General features: G+C 56.8%; 1 protein-coding gene across 1 annotated transcript; it reads left to right on the top strand.

The window, feature by feature from the left end:
• The first annotated feature begins 19 nt into the window (after nucleotides 1–19).
• On the top strand, nucleotides 20–12,040 carry LOC138231340 (POU domain, class 5, transcription factor 3-like). The gene is made up of 6 exons (XM_069186544.1): nucleotides 20–460; nucleotides 929–5,874; nucleotides 7,680–7,791; nucleotides 8,005–8,135; nucleotides 9,891–10,052; nucleotides 10,686–12,040. The coding sequence occupies exons 2-6, from the start codon at nucleotides 5,548–5,550 to the stop codon at nucleotides 10,905–10,907; spliced, it is 954 nt and encodes a 317-aa protein (XP_069042645.1). The 5' UTR covers nucleotides 20–460; nucleotides 929–5,547; the 3' UTR covers nucleotides 10,908–12,040.
• The last annotated feature ends 3,152 nt before the right edge of the window (nucleotides 12,041–15,192 follow it).

Consider the following 15,192-nt stretch of genomic DNA (forward strand, 5'->3'; position numbering starts at 1 on the left):
AACCGCGCCGCCGCCGGGCTCGGGGGCGCGCACGGCCGGGACGCGCGGCGGCTGAGGACCGAGGGCCAGCAGACACAACAGGGCGAAAACATGCGATGCAAAGAGAAGTACACATGACATCCGCAGGTGTACACGTGGGGAGTCCGAGCTCAAGGAAACACCAGGAGTCGGAGGTTAATGATAGTTAGAGACTCCATGAGCCAATATTATAACACATTCAGACTGAGACTTTTTGCACACCATCTGGATGAAGAAACCATCAGTCCTTACTTTTCCTGAGTACCGCCTATCTTCTGAAACAAGAAAACTGTGGTTAGAACTCTCTGCTGCTGGTCGGAACAGACGTTTTTAAAATCATGCTGGACCGACATCAATTTCCTTTCTCTGGAACGATGAACTCCTCTCGGCACCCTGACCTGACATAAACACTTCTGGTTATAGTACAAAACAGCATAACAGAGTAAGTATACAGGAGGAACTGCTGTACACAGAGGGGAGTGGGAGGGGGGAACAAGCCGATACCCTGGCTTCTCTCCAGACACAGCTGGGTGAGCTCCTCCAGTCAGGACAGGACGCTCTACTGTACACAGAGAGGAGTGGGAGGGGGGATCAAGCCGATACCCTGGCTTCTCTCCAGACACAGCTGGGTGAGCTCCTCCAGTCAGGACAGGAGGCTCTACTGTACACAGAGAGGGGCGGGAGGGGGGAACAAGCCGATACCCTGGCTTCTCTCCAGACACAGCTGGGTGAGCTCCTCCAGTCAGGACAGGAGGCTCTACTGTACACAGAGAGGGGCGGGAGGGGGGAACAAGCTGCCCAGCCCTGTTGTTGAAGCTGGGTGAGCTCCTGGGATCAGTCAGCTACTAAGGGATGTAACTGGAGACACTGACCCGCTCCAGCCTGTGGCCTTTCTCGCCCTCTCTTACAGACTCGGGGTCGCCGGAGCCGCTCAGAGTTTCGTTTTACAGACTCCGACGTTACCGGCCGAGGCGCTTCCACATCCCGCGTTATAATAAGGTCAATTAAAGTTCAGACCCGCTGCCAGATGTAAAAAATATTCTCTGTTTGACGCTTTTGGCTGGTTGAATTCAGTCCGCCATCGACTGTTTTGGACTTTTCTTGATTTTTTTTTATATACAAAACAGACAATACGACCAGCACGGGTATCGCCATGACAGCACAAAGACAACATCACATAAGCAAAACAAGCACAGATCGGAGCCTTATCAACAGTACGAAGGCTGGGTGGTTTTAGGAGTCAGAATGTTATTTATATGCTAAAAGATTTCTGTAAACCATGCATTGGAGTATGACTTAAATGATTTTTTTAAATGCTTTAAAGCACACGGGAGTTTTTTGTTTTGGCTCTATATGGATGAAAAACTTTGCCAACGTGAGAACAACATACGAACTTCTCTGACTGAATTCAGCACACCAAAACAATATCCTGAAAGGTTCAGTATCCATGAAACACGACTGTTAGTGGACCACGGTGCAGGCAGGGTGAACGGGGACTTGAGGAAAACTTCAGTTACGTTATCCACGGAGCCACAAAAAAGTACAGCCGGGTGTGACAGTCGAAATAAAACCCTGGTCTCGGCCATTCCTTAGAGGGAGATGTGTTGTTCAGTATTTGAAAATGAATGTCTTTAGTTGTTGGCGGCGTGGGGAGAGTAATGTATTCAGTTCTCGCAGAAATTAAAGGATCATCGTCCATCACTAAAAATGACTTTCTCCTTGAGGACACGAAAGAAACGCTCGATCATAATTGTTCGGTTGCATTTATTATTGCAACTCTTAAAATATTGTGGTTTCCAAATTGCGTATTGTATAAAGTCAATTAAAGTTTAGGTAAAATATATTCTTTTCCACACATTTTTTTTATTTATGCTTAACAAAAGAACAAAAATGACAATACAAACAAGAGTACATATAACAATTCAAGACAACAATATCGTCAGGGGTACATATTACTACACAAATTCAAGTTATGAAAAAAGGTTAAACAAATTAAATAAAAATAATGTCTGCACTGCTTTCATATTTTTGCACTTCGAAATAGTCTGCAAATACCCCCTTACAACCATTTTAAAATGCTCAAACACAGGGTACTTTCCAGACCACTTCATTTTATGTTTATAATATCGTGTCTTTTCCACGCTTTTGGCTGGTTTGGTTCAGTCCGCCATCGACTGCTTAAGGGTTAAAATGAGGAAGTATAACTAGCCCTCCTATTGGTTGCTAGGGCTGCAGTCTAAAGGCTGATTGGTTCTGCCCTCGCAGGGGCGGTGTTTCTGTAACCTGAGGTCGGAAGCACTGTCTGTTGTCACGGTAACCGAGCGACAGGAAGTGCGCCTGTGCCCCCCGTCTTGTTTACTTGCATTATTATTACATTACATTGTTTACTTACATTATTGGCGATGAATAAAAACTCTCCGGCCGCAGTCACGCTTAGCGACAGCTCCGGGAATCCGTGTAACCGGACCCGGTGAATTCACAGCCGCCCCTTCTGGCCTGCAGTGCACCAGTCACGGACACGGGTGTACAGCCGAGGCGGAGCTGCGCCCCGGGGTTTCACGCGTGTCTCCAGCCACTGTGGGCCTGTGCATGTGTACTAAGGGCCAGGACGAATTGAAGAGCTGCTGATGGCTGGACAGCCCTTACAGTCCAGTACAGACCAGTCCACTATAGTCTTGACCAGTCCAGTCTGGAGCTGTATGGACTGTTCCAGACCAGTCTAGAAGATTCCTCTCAGGACTGTCAGAGATCAGGACAGGGGGACAACAGGACTGTGTGTGAGAGGACAAAAGGACGTCAGTCAGGGCTCTCTGTGTGGAAGGGACGTCAGTCAGGGCTATCTGTGTGAGAGGACAGAGGGACGTCAGTCAGGGCTCTCTGTGTGAGAGGGACATCAGTCAGGGCTCGTGTGAGAGGACAGAGAGACGTCAGTCAGGGCTCTCTGTGTGAGAGGACAGAGGGACGTCAGTCGGGGCTCTCTGTGTGAGAGGACAGAGGGACGTCAGTCGTGGGCTCTCTGTGTGAAAGGGACGTCAGTCAGGGCTATCTGTGTGAGAGGACAGAGGGACGTCATTCAGGGCTCACTGTGTGAGAGGGACGTCAGTCAGGGCTCTGTGTGAGAGGACAGAGGGACGTCAGTCGGGGCTCTTTGTGTGAGAGGCTCAGTTTCGGGCGAGAGCGTCGCTCCGGGCTGTCGGACTGGAATGGCCGGTGATGATGGGCTCTCCAGCCTGGGACAATGGGGCCGGTGATGATGGGCTCTTCAGCCTGGGACAATGGGGCTGGTGATGGGGCTCTTCAGCCTGGGAAGGTGTCGCAGTTCGGCCTTTGTCCCAGGAACGGCCTTCAGGAAAACTGCAGGAGAGCCATTGAGAGGAGAGGGGGGCATTGGGGGTGTGAAACAGCCCCTGAGCACAGAGAGATCAGGGTAAAAGCACAGGACAGCGCAATATAGCCCAGTGAGATCAGGGTAAAAACACAGGACAGTGAAGTACAGCCCAGTGAGATCAGGGTAAAAACACAGTACAGTGAAGTACAGCCCAGTGAGATCAGGGTAAAAACACAGTACAGTGCAGTACAGCCCAGTGAGATCAGGGTAAAAACACAGGACAGTGAAGTACAGCCCAGTGAGATCAGGGTAAAAACACAGGACAGTGAAGTACAGCCCAGTGAGATCAGGGTAAAAACACAGGACAGTGAAGTACAGCCCAGTGAGATCAGGGTAAAAACACAGTACAGTGCAGTACAGGGGGGTGCAGGGCGGAGTGGTGGCTCTGTGGCTCAGGATCTGTTCCTTTGACTGGAAGGTTGCTCTGTTGGGCCCCTGAGCAAGGCCCTTAACCCCAACTGCTCCAGGGGCGTCATACAATGGCAAACCCTGTGCTCTGATCCCAAGCTTCTCTCCCTGTCTGTGTGTCTGTGTCTCCATAGAGAAAAGCTGGGGTACGCAAAAAGACAAATTTCTAATGCAAGAAATTGTATAGGGCTAATAAACATTATTATTATTATCATCATTATTACAGCCCAGTGAGATCAGGGTAAAAACACAGTACAATGCAGTACTGCCCAGTGAGATCAGGGTAAAAACAAAGGACAGTGCAGTACAGCCCAGTGAGATCAGGGTAAAAACAAAGGACAGTGCAGTACAGCTCAGTTCCTTGTGTTTTCAGTCTGGCTGAGGGACTGTATGAAACTGCAGGACTGAGAGGAGAGAGGAGAGGGGAGAAAGGAGAGAGGAGAGGGGGAGAGAGAGGAGAAGAGAGGAGAGGGGGGAGAGGGAGAAGAAAGGAGAGAGAGGGAGAGAGGAGAGGGAGAGAGGGGAGGGAGCCCAGCTTCTTTACAGATGTGTCACATAGCAACAGACTCCCTGACATCTGGAGGATGTGAACTGCTTACTGGACGCACAGGGGAAAGATATTCATCCGGTTCAAGACCAAAGACAATGTCTTCCACAAAATCGAGACCTAACCGTCACCACACCCAGCTCTCGCTATCTCAACGTACCGCAGTCTTCTGGGCAGGAGAGGGACACAAGACACCATATAAGACAGGGGCTGAGCAGGAATGGGATCGTTCTGATTGTCAGGATGTCACAGACAGGTACGCTAGCTCATGTGTCACATTGGGCCAAACGACCAGTAACGCCCCATGAGATCAGCTCCCCTCTCCCACCCCTCTCTGTGTACAGTAGAGCCTCCTGTCCTGACTGGAGGAGCTCACCCAGCTGTGTCTGGAGAGAATCCAAGGTATCGGCTTGTTCCCCCCTCCCACCCCTCTCTGTGTACAGTAGAGCCTCCTGTCCTGACTGGAGGAGCTCGTCCAGCTGTGTCTGGAGAGAAGCCAGGGTATCAGCTTGTTCCCCCCTCCCGCCCCTCTCTGTGTACAGTAGAGCCCCTGTCCTGACTGGAGCAGCTCAGGCTGCAGAGAGCTGCCCCGCTGTGCCTGCAGGGCTGTGTACCGGCCCCCTGTGGAGAGCCGTTAGTCTCGGGTCCCAGCAGTGTGGAGAGAGGAGCCTCCTGGTTTTGTCATTCTTGGAGGGGGGGGGCTGAGATTGAGGGCCGTTAGGGCCCAGCTGGGCCAGAGGTGTCGCTTCGTTAGCATGAGTGTAGGAGGGGAGGCGGGGAGAGAGGAGGCACAGAGAGACACAGGGAGAGGAGACCGCGCAGGAAGCACAGAGAGACACAGGGAGAGGAGACCGCGCAGGAGGCACAGAGAGACACAGGGAGGTGAGACCGCGCAGGAGACACAGTTACAGTGAGAGGAGACCGTGCAGGAAGCACAGAGAGACACAGGGAGAGGAGACCGCGCAGGAGACACAGTCACAGTGAGAGGAGACCGTGCAGGAGGCACAGAGAGAAACAGGGAAAGGAAACCGTGCAGGAGGCACAGAGAGACACAGGGAGAGGAGACCGCGCAGGAGACCGTGCAGGAGGCACAGAGAGACACAGGGAGAGGAGACTGCGCAGGAGACACAGCAGGACTGGGGCACACAGAGAGAGGAGACTGAGCCACACAGAGAGAGGAGGCACCATGGCCCGGCCCTTCCCCTTTCCCCAGGAGGACTTCTACAGCGAGGCCTTCGACCTGGGCTTCCTGCCCGAGCCGCCCAGCCTGCCCCGCGCCTGGCCGCCCCTGCCCGGATCCGGACCCGAGCCCTGGGCCCCTGTGGCCCCCGCGGCCCCCGCGGCCTACCCGCTCAAGGCGGAGCGCGACGCGCCGGGCTGCGCGCCCTGGACCTCCTGCAGGCTGGCCCGGCCCGCCCCGCCCACGCCGCCCACGCCGCCCGGCCCGCCGGAGAGCGGCGCCAGCCCGCACAGCGAGGGAGCCGGCGCGCCCGCCGCGGACAGCGGGGACGAGGTGAGTCGGGGTCGCTGCTCCGCGTCCCGGGTGATCCTAATTAGTCCCTCCGCTTCGCCCGTCTAATTGTGGGTTGGGTCACACGGCCCGTCTCTCCTGTGCGTCCGAGACGGGGTTTTCCCCGTGGGTGCGCCACGGTGTTCGTGTCGCGCACGGTTTGTTTTCGAGGCAGCCCGCGCGTGAAATGTCCGCGACGCTGTCTTGTCCGGGGTTATCCGTGGGAAAAATGCGATGTCAGTCCTCGGAGTCCCGAGTGAGAAATGTGATTCTTTCGCGGGAGAAATACCGAGTGATTAATCCACGCGTTTCGGACATCAAGGCGTGCTTCCTGCGGCTGCTCGTGCCGTGGGCTCCTCAGCGAGCTGCCAGTAAGATAAATCAGTATAATCAATAAAAATATCAGTCAATAAATCAATGCGGTCGGCATAATCAATCAGTATCATGTATCAATACAGTCAATAAATCAGTACTCTCAGTATCATGTTTCAATACAGTCAATAAATCAATACGGTCGGTATAATCAATCAGTATCATGTATCGATTCAGTCAGTAAATTAATACTCTCAGTATCATGTATCAATACAGTCAATAAATCAATACTCTCAGTATCATGTATCAATACAGTCAGTATCAGGTATAAATACAGTCAATAAATCAATACTCTCAGTATCATGTATCAATACAGTCAGTATCCGGTATAAATACAGTCAATAAATCAATACTCTCAGCATCATGTATCAATACAGTCAGTATCCTCAATTAGTATCATCTATCAGGACAGTACCAGACTCACTGGGCTCTACTGCACTGTCCTGTGTTTTTACCCTGATCTCACTGGGCTGTACTGCACTGTCCTGTGTTTTTACCCTGATCTCACTGGGCTCTACTGCACTGTCCTACGTTTTTACCCTGATCTCACTGGGCTCTACTGCGCTGTCCTGTGTTTTTACCCTGATCTCACTGGGCTCTACTGCGCTGTCCTGTGTTTTTACCCTGATCTCACTGGGCTCTACTGCGCTGTCCTACGTTTTTACCCTGATCTCACTGGGCTCTACTGCGCTGTCCTGTGTTTTTACCCTGATCTCACTGGGCTCTACTGCGCTGTCCTGTGTTTTTACCCTGATCTCACTGGGCTCTACTGCGCTGTCCTGTGTTTTTACCCTGATCTCACTGGGCTCTACTGCGCTGTCCTGTGTTTTTACCCTGATCCCACTGGGCTCTACTGCGCTGTCCTGTGTTTTTACCCTGATCTCACTGGGCTGTACTGCGCTGTCCTGTGTTTTTACCCTGATCTCACTGGGCTCTACTGCGCTGTCCTGTGTTTTTACCCTGATCTCACTGGGCTCTACTGTGCTGTCCTGTGTTTTTACCCTGATCTCACTGGGCTCTACTGTGCTGTCCTGTGTTTTTACCCTGATCTCACTGGGCTCTACTGCGCTGTCCTACGTTTTTACCCTGATCTCACTAGGCTGTCCTGTGTTTTTACCCTGATCTCACTGGGCTCTACTGCGCTGTCCTGTGTTTTTACCCTGATCTCACTGGGCTCTACTGCGCTGTCCTGTGTTTTTACCCTGATCTCACTGGGCTCTACTGCGCTGTCCTGTGTTTTTACCCTGATCTCACTGCGCTCTACTGCACTGTCCTGCGTTTTTACCCTGATCTCACTGCGCTCTACTGCACTGTCCTGTGTTTTTACCCTGATCTCACTGGGCTGTACTGTGTTTTTACCTTGATCTCACTGGGCTGTACTGTGTTTTTACCCTGTTGTCGTGTGGTAACGGTGTCCGTGTGTCTGCTGTTGCTAGGAGACGCCGAGCGCGGAGGAGCTGGAACAGTTTGCCAAGGAGCTGAAGCACAAGCGCATCACCCTGGGGTTCACACAGGCGGACGTGGGGCTGGCCCTGGGGGTGCTGTACGGTACTGTCACTACACAACTACTACACAACTACAAACACACAACTACTACACAACTACACACAAACTGCACACACACACTACAGACCCTCTCCTGACCTGCTGCCTGCTCTCTCCAGGGAAGATGTTCAGTCAGACCACGATCTGTACACACACACACACACACACACACACACACTACAGACCCTCTCCTGACCTGCTGCCTGCTCTCTCCAGGGAAGATGTTCAGTCAGACCACGATCTGCAGGTTCGAAGCCCTGCAGCTCAGCTTCAAGAACATGTGCAAACTGAAGCCCCTGCTGGACCGCTGGCTGAGAGAGGTGGACTCCAACGAGAACCTGCAGGAGGTGCGTCTCTGCACAGCGCCCCCCGCGGGCCTGACTCAGCTGTGTCTCCTGCCCCCTCGGCTGCTCTGATGCCCTGTCCCTGTGTCTCCTGCCCCTCTCGGCTGCTCTGATGCCCTGTCCCTGTGTCTCCTGCCCTGTCCCTGTGTCTCCTGCCCCCTCAGCTGCTCTGATGCCCTGTCCCTGTGTCTCCTGCCCCCCTCAGCTGCTCTGATGCCCTGTCCCTGTGTCTCCTGCCCCTCTCGGCTGCTCTGATGCCCTGTCCCTGTGTCTCCTGCCCCTCTCGGCTGCTCTGATGCCCTGTCCCTGTGTCTCCTGCTCCTCTCGGCTGCTCTGATGCCCTGTCCCTGTGTCTCCTGCCCCTCTCGGCTGCTCTGATGCCCTGTCCCTGTGTCTCCTGCCCTGTCCCTGTGTCTCCTGCCCCCTCAGCTGCTCTGATGCCCTGTCCCTGTGTCTCCTGCCCTGTCCCTGTGTCTCCTGCCCCCTCATCTGCTCTGATGCCCTGTCCCTGTGTCTCCTGCCCCTTTCGGCTGCTCTGATGCCCTGTCCCTGTGTCTCCTGCCCCCTCATCTGCTCTGATGCCCTGTCCCTGTGTCTCCTGCCCCTTTCGGCTGCTCTGATGCCCTGTCCCTGTGTCTCCTGCCCTGTCCCTGTGTCTCCTGCCCCCGCATCTGCTCTGATGCCCTGTCCCTGTGTCTACTGCCCTGTCCCTGTGTCTCCTGCCCCCGCATCTGCTCTGATGCCCTGTCCCTGTGTCTTCTGCCCCCTCAGCTGCTCTGATGCCCTGTCCCTGTGTCTGCTGCCCCTGCATCTGCTCTGATGCCCTGTCCCTGTGTCTCCTGCCCCCCTCAGCTGCTCTGATGCCCTGTCCCTGTGTCTCCTGCCCCCCTCAGCTGCTCTGATGCCCTGTCCCTGTGTCTCCTGCCCCTCTCGGCTGCTCTGATGCCCTGTCCCTGTGTCTCCTGCCCCTCTCGGCTGCTCTGATGCCCTGTCCCTGTGTCTCCTGCCCCTCTCGGCTGCTCTGATGCCCTGTCCCTGTGTCTCCTGCTCCTCTCGGCTGCTCTGATGCCCTGTCCCTGTGTCTCCTGCCCCGTCCCTGTGTCTCCTGCCCTGTCCCTGTGTCTCCTGCCCCCTCAGCTGCTCTGATGCCCTGTCCCTGTGTCTCCTGCCCTGTCCCTGTGTCTCCTGCCCCCTCATCTGCTCTGATGCCCTGTCCCTGTGTCTCCTGCCCCTTTCGGCTGCTCTGATGCCCTGTCCCTGTGTCTCCTGCCCCCTCATCTGCTCTGATGCCCTGTCCCTGTGTCTCCTGCCCCTTTCGGCTGCTCTGATGCCCTGTCCCTGTGTCTCCTGCCCTGTCCCTGTGTCTCCTGCCCCCGCATCTGCTCTGATGCCCTGTCCCTGTGTCTCCTGCCCCCGCATCTGCTCTGATGCCCTGTCCCTGTGTCTTCTGCCCCCTCAGCTGCTCTGATGCCCTGTCCCTGTGTCTGCTGCCCCTGCATCTGCTCTGATGCCCTGTCCCTGTGTCTCCTGCCCTGTCCCTGTGTCTCCGGCCTCCTCAGCTGCTCTGATGCCCTGTCCCTGTGTCTCCGGCCTCCTCATCTGCTCTGATGCCCTGTCCCTGTGTCTCCTGCCCCCTCATCTGCTCTGATGCCCTGTCCCTGTGTCTCCTGCCCCCTCAGCTGCTCTGATGCCCTGTCCCTGTGTCTCCTGCCCCCTCAGCTGCTCTGATGCCCTGTCCCTGTGTCTCCTATCCCCCAGCTGTGTAACCTGGAGCAGGCAGCGGTTCAGGCCCGCAAGCGCAAGCGGACGAGCATCGAGACCAGCGTCCGCGGCAGCCTGGAGTCCTACTTCTCCAGGTGCCCCAAGCCCTCAGCCCAGGAGATCGCGCAGATCGCCGGAGACCTCAGCCTGGACAAGGACGTACGTAAATACTGTACACAGAGAGGGGCGGGAGGGGGGAACAAGCTGATACCCTGGCTTCTCTCCAGACACAGCTGGGTGAGCTCCTCCAGTCAGGACAGGGGGCTCTACTGTACACAGAGAGGGGTGGGAGGGGGGAACAAGCCGATACCCTGGCTTCTCTCCAGACACAGCTGGGTGAGCTCCTCCAGTCAGAACAGGAGGCTCTACTGTACACAGAGAGGGGTGGGAGGGGGGAACAAGCCGATACCCTGGCTTCTCTCCAGACACAGCTGGGTGAGCTCCTCCAGTTAGGACAGGAGGCTCTACTGTACACAGAGAGGGGTGGGAGGGGGGAACAAGCCGATACCCTACTGTACACAGAGAGGGGCGGGAGGGGGGAACAAGCCGATACCCTGGCTTCTCTCCAGACACAGCTGGGTGAGCTCCTCCAGTCAGGACAGGAGGCTCTACTGTACACAGAGAGGGGTGGGAGGGGGGAACAAGCCGATACCCTGGCTTCTCTCCAGACACAGCTGGGTGAGCTCCTCTAGCCAGGACAGGAGGCTCTACTGTACACAGAGAGGGGTGGGAGGAGGGAACTGATCTCACCTGTGTTCACCGGTTCTGTTCTGACGCTGGTTCTCCCCGCAGGTGGTCCGGGTCTGGTTCTGTAACCGCAGGCAGAAGGGCAAGCGCAGCTCCTATCCTGGGTTCGAGGACTTCGGCGGCCCCGGCCCCGCCCCCACTCATCACTATGGCTACGGCGGCCCCACCTTCGCCGCCTCCCTCTTCCTGCCCCAGTACCCCGAGGGCGAGGCCTTCCCGCTGGCCCCGCCCCCCATGGCCCCTGGGCACGGCGTGCCCTCCAGCTGATTGGCCGGGAGACGAGGGGAGGGGGTGGGGCTTCTGCCCTGCAGGACAGGAGCTGGAGATCAGGACTCACGCACGCGCAGCAAGGCGGGGTGTCCGAACCCCAGGGGACCCCAGGCCTCTCCCCACGCTCCCCACTGCGCAGGAGCTGGAGCTCCCTGCACCCGCCCCTCTCTGCGTACAGAGGCGCGCCCGCTGTCGCCAGTGACCCCGCCGGGCCTCTCCCCTGGGGTTCGCTCGCGCCCCACACAGCCCACGTGACTGCGATCTGGTTCCTGCTGGTCTGGGGGAGGGGGGTTCTGTCGCTGAGCACTTTTTCGGGGTGCTCTGTTGGGGTGTTTTTGGTCTTTTTTTTTCACCTCAGAGTAAATGTCCGGTATTGTTCCTGCGCCTGGCGCCGAATAAAGTCTGCAGAGCGCGAGCCGCCCCCGTCTGTCCTTCCTGTCTCCCCCACACTGGGGTCTGGGGTTCAGTCCCGGCCTGGTCCTGCACTGGGGGACCCCACCCCGGCCGGTCTCTCACCCCGCCTCGTTAATCAATCAGTCGGTCCAGCAGCACCCCTGACAGAAACGCGTGAAAGACTCACCCCTGACAGGACTCGGACCCGTGACTGGAGACTGTCAGTCCAGTGGACACCGCTGTGCTTGAGCTCCAGTCAGGAGTGAAGACCTGGGGGGTGATCTTCGATCCAGCCCCGACCTCCGACCCTCACGAGCAACACGCTGTCAGACCCTCACTCTTCCAGCTCAGGAGCGTCGCCTTACCACATCCTGTGGCTGAAAAGCTGGTCCACCCCCTGACACCCTCCTGGCTGGGGTTTCCAAACCCACCCTGAGCAAACTCCAGTCCGTCCAGAATCCACACCAGCTCGAGTGCAGGAGACCACATCACTCCTGTCCTGGAGTCCCTGCCCTGGCTGCCAGTCAGGTGTCAGAATCCTCCTGCTCTGCGTGGCTCAGCCCTCCAGCCCCGTCTGAGTCACTGTCGCCCTGCTGCCCCCCTCCCAGCCTCCCTTCCTCGGACTCTGGGCTCCTGTCTGTCGACACTCTGGGGGTGACAGGGCCTTCTCCTCCTGCTGGAACTGTCGGAGAGAGTCTCCTGCCCATCCAGACTCCACCCCTTCCTCTGACTCTGGGCTCCTGTCTGTCGACACTCTGGGGGTGACAGGGCCTTCTCCTCCTGCTGGAACTGTCGGAGAGTCTCCTGCCCATCCCGACTCCAGCCCTTCCTCTGACTCTGGGCTCCTGTCTGTCGACACTCTGGGGGTGACGGGGCCTTCTCCTCCTGCTGGAACTGTCGGAGAGTCTCCTGCCCATCCCGACTCCAGCCCTTCCTCTGACTCTGGGCTCCTGTCTGTCGACACTCTGGGGGTGACAGGGCCTTCTCCTCCTGCTGGAACTGTTGGAGAGAGTCTCCTGCCCATCCCGACTCCAGCCCTTCCTCTGACTCTGGGCTCCTGTCTGTCAACACTCTGGGGGTGACAGGGCCTTCTCCTCCTGCTGGAACTGTCGGAGAGAGTCTCCTGCCCATCCCGACTCCAGCCCTTCAGACGGGCTCATAGAATGAATCCCTGTGTCTTGACCTTGTTCTGAACTTGTTTTCTTTTGTGTGAACTGTATTCTCTCCTGTCTTTCTCTCGGTTTCACAGTGCTTTGCCTGTAGCGCTCTGTGGAATAAACCTGATGATCGTGATTAAAGGAGGTGGCTGTATAAACTGGGCGTCACTGTGACAGTCGCAGAGTCAGAGTCACCTTTATTCTTTGAGTACACGTCGCGCACGAGGGGAATCACTCTGGTGGGCTTTGGGCAGGCAAAACCCATCCCTCCACATCAGGACTGCCGCGATCAAGAGGACATGAGACAGCTGCTGCAGGGTCTGCTGAAACAGAGGGACCGGCGGGGTCAGGGGTCAGAGGTCAGCAGTCTGATCCGCTCCAGGCGTGACAGTGCTGTCAGTCAGACTCCCAGTGCGCAGCAGTCTGATCCGCTCCAGGTGTGACAGTGCAGTCAGTCAGACTCCCAGTGTGCAGCAGTCTGATCCGCTCCAGGTGTGACAGTGCTGTCAGTCAGACTCCCAGTGCGCAGCAGTCTGATCCGCTCCAGGTGTGACAGTGCTGTCAGTCAGACTCCCAGTGCGCAGCAGTCTGATCCGCTCCAGGTGTGACAGTGCTGTCAGTCAGACTCCCAGTGCGCAGCAGTCTGATCCGCTCCAGGTGTGACAGTGCTGTCAGTCAGACTCCCAGTGCGCAGCAGTCTGATCCGCTCCAGGTGTGACAGTGCTGTCAGACTCCCAGTGCGCAGCAGTCTGATCTGCTCCAGGTGTGACAGTGCTGTCAGCCAGACTCCCAGTGCACAGCAGTCTGATCCGCTCCAGGTGTGACAGTGCTGTCAGACTCCCAGTGCGCAGCAGTCTGATCCGCTCCAGGTGTGACAGTGCTGTCAGTCAGACTCCCAGTGCGCAGCAGTCTGATCCGCTCCAGGTGTGACAGTGCTGTCAGACTCCCAGTGCACAGCAGTCTGATCCCCTCCAGGTGTGACAGTGCTGTCAGCCAGACTCCCAGTGCGCAGCAGTCTGATCCGCTCCAGGTGTGACAGTGCTGTCAGACTCCCAGTGCGCAGCAGTCTGATCCGGTCCAGGTGTGACAGTGCTGTCAGTCAGACTCCCAGTGCGCAGCAGTCTGATCCGCTCCAGGTGTGACAGTGCTGTCAGTCAGACTCCCAGTGCGCAGCAGTCTGATCCGCTCCAGGTGTGACAGTGCAGTCAGTCAGACTCCCAGTGCACAGCAGTCTGATCCGCTCCAGGTGTGACAGTGCTGTCAGACTCCCAGTGCGCAGCAGTCTGATCCGCTCCAGGTGTGACAGTGCTGTCAGTCAGACTCCCAGTGCGCAGCAGTCTGATCCGCTCCAGGTGTGACAGTGCTGTCAGTCAGACTCCCAGTGCGCAGCAGTCTGATCCGCTCCAGGTGTGACAGTGCGGCAGTCTGAGCCGCTCCAGGTGTGTCAGTGCAGTCAGTCTGAGCCGCTCCAGGTGTGTCAGTGCAGTCATTCAGACTCCCAGTGCGCAGCAGTCTGATCCGCTCCAGGTGTGACAGTGCGGCAGTCTGATCCGCTCCAGGTGTGACAGTGCTGTCAGACTCCCAGTGCGCAGCAGTCTGATCCGCTCCAGGTGTGACAGTGCTGTCAGACTCCCAGTGCGCAGCAGTCTGATCCGGTCCAGGTGTGACAGTGCTGTCAGTCAGACTCCCAGTGCGCAGCAGTCTGATCCGCTCCAGGTGTGACAGTACTGTCAGTCAGACTCCCAGTGCGCAGCAGTCTGATCCACTCCAGGTGTGACAGTGCAGTCAGTCAGACTCCCAGTGCACAGCAGTCTGATCCGCTCCAGGTGTGACAGTGCTGTCAGACTCCCAGTGCGCAGCAGTCTGATCCGCTCCAGGTGTGACAGTGCTGTCAGTCAGACTCCCAGTGCGCAGCAGTCTGATCCGCTCCAGGTGTGACAGTGCTGTCAGTCAGACTCCCAGTGCGCAGCAGTCTGATCCGCTCCAGGTGTGACAGTGCTGTCAGTCAGACTCCCAGTGCGCAGCAGTCTGATCCGCTCCAGGTGTGACAGTGCAGTCAGTCTGATCCTGCTCCAGGTGTGTCAGTGCAGTCAGTCTGAGCCGCTCCAGGTGTGACAGTGCAGTCAGTCTGAGTCGCTCCAGGTGTGACAGTGCAGTCAGTCTGAGTCGCTCCAGGTGTGTCAGTGCTGTCAGTCTGAGCCGCTCCAGGTGTGTCAGTGCAGTCAGTCTGAGCCGCTCCAGGTGTGTCAGTGCAGTCAGTCTGAGCCGCTCCAGGTGTGTCAGTGCTGTCAGTCTGAGCCGCTCCAGGTGTGTCAGTGCAGTCAGTCTGAGTCGCTCCAGGTGTGACAGTGCTGTCAGTCTGAGTCGCTCCAGGTGTGTCAGTGCAGTCAGTCTGAGCCGCTCCAGGTGTGACAGTGCAGTCAGTCTGAGCCGCTCCAGGTGTGACAGTGCAGTCAGTCTGATCCTGCTCCAGGTGTGACAGTGCAGTCAGTCTGATCCTGCTCCAGGTGTGTCAGTGCAGTCAGTCTGAGCCGCTCCAGGTGTGACAGTGCAGTCAGTCTGAGTCGCTCCAGGTGTGTCAGTGCAGTCAGTCTGATCCTGCTCCAGGTGTGTCAGTGCAGTCAGTCTGAGCCGCTCCAGGTGTGTCAGTGCAGTCAGTCTGAGTCGCTCCAGGTGTGTCAGTGCAGTCAGTCTGATCCTCCTCCAGGTGTGTCAGTGCAGTCAGTCTGAGC

The sequence above is a fragment of the Lepisosteus oculatus genome, unplaced genomic scaffold, assembly GCF_040954835.1.
Source record: "Lepisosteus oculatus isolate fLepOcu1 unplaced genomic scaffold, fLepOcu1.hap2 HAP2_SCAFFOLD_562, whole genome shotgun sequence".
In the NCBI taxonomy this organism is placed as follows: Eukaryota; Metazoa; Chordata; class Actinopteri; order Semionotiformes; family Lepisosteidae; genus Lepisosteus; species Lepisosteus oculatus.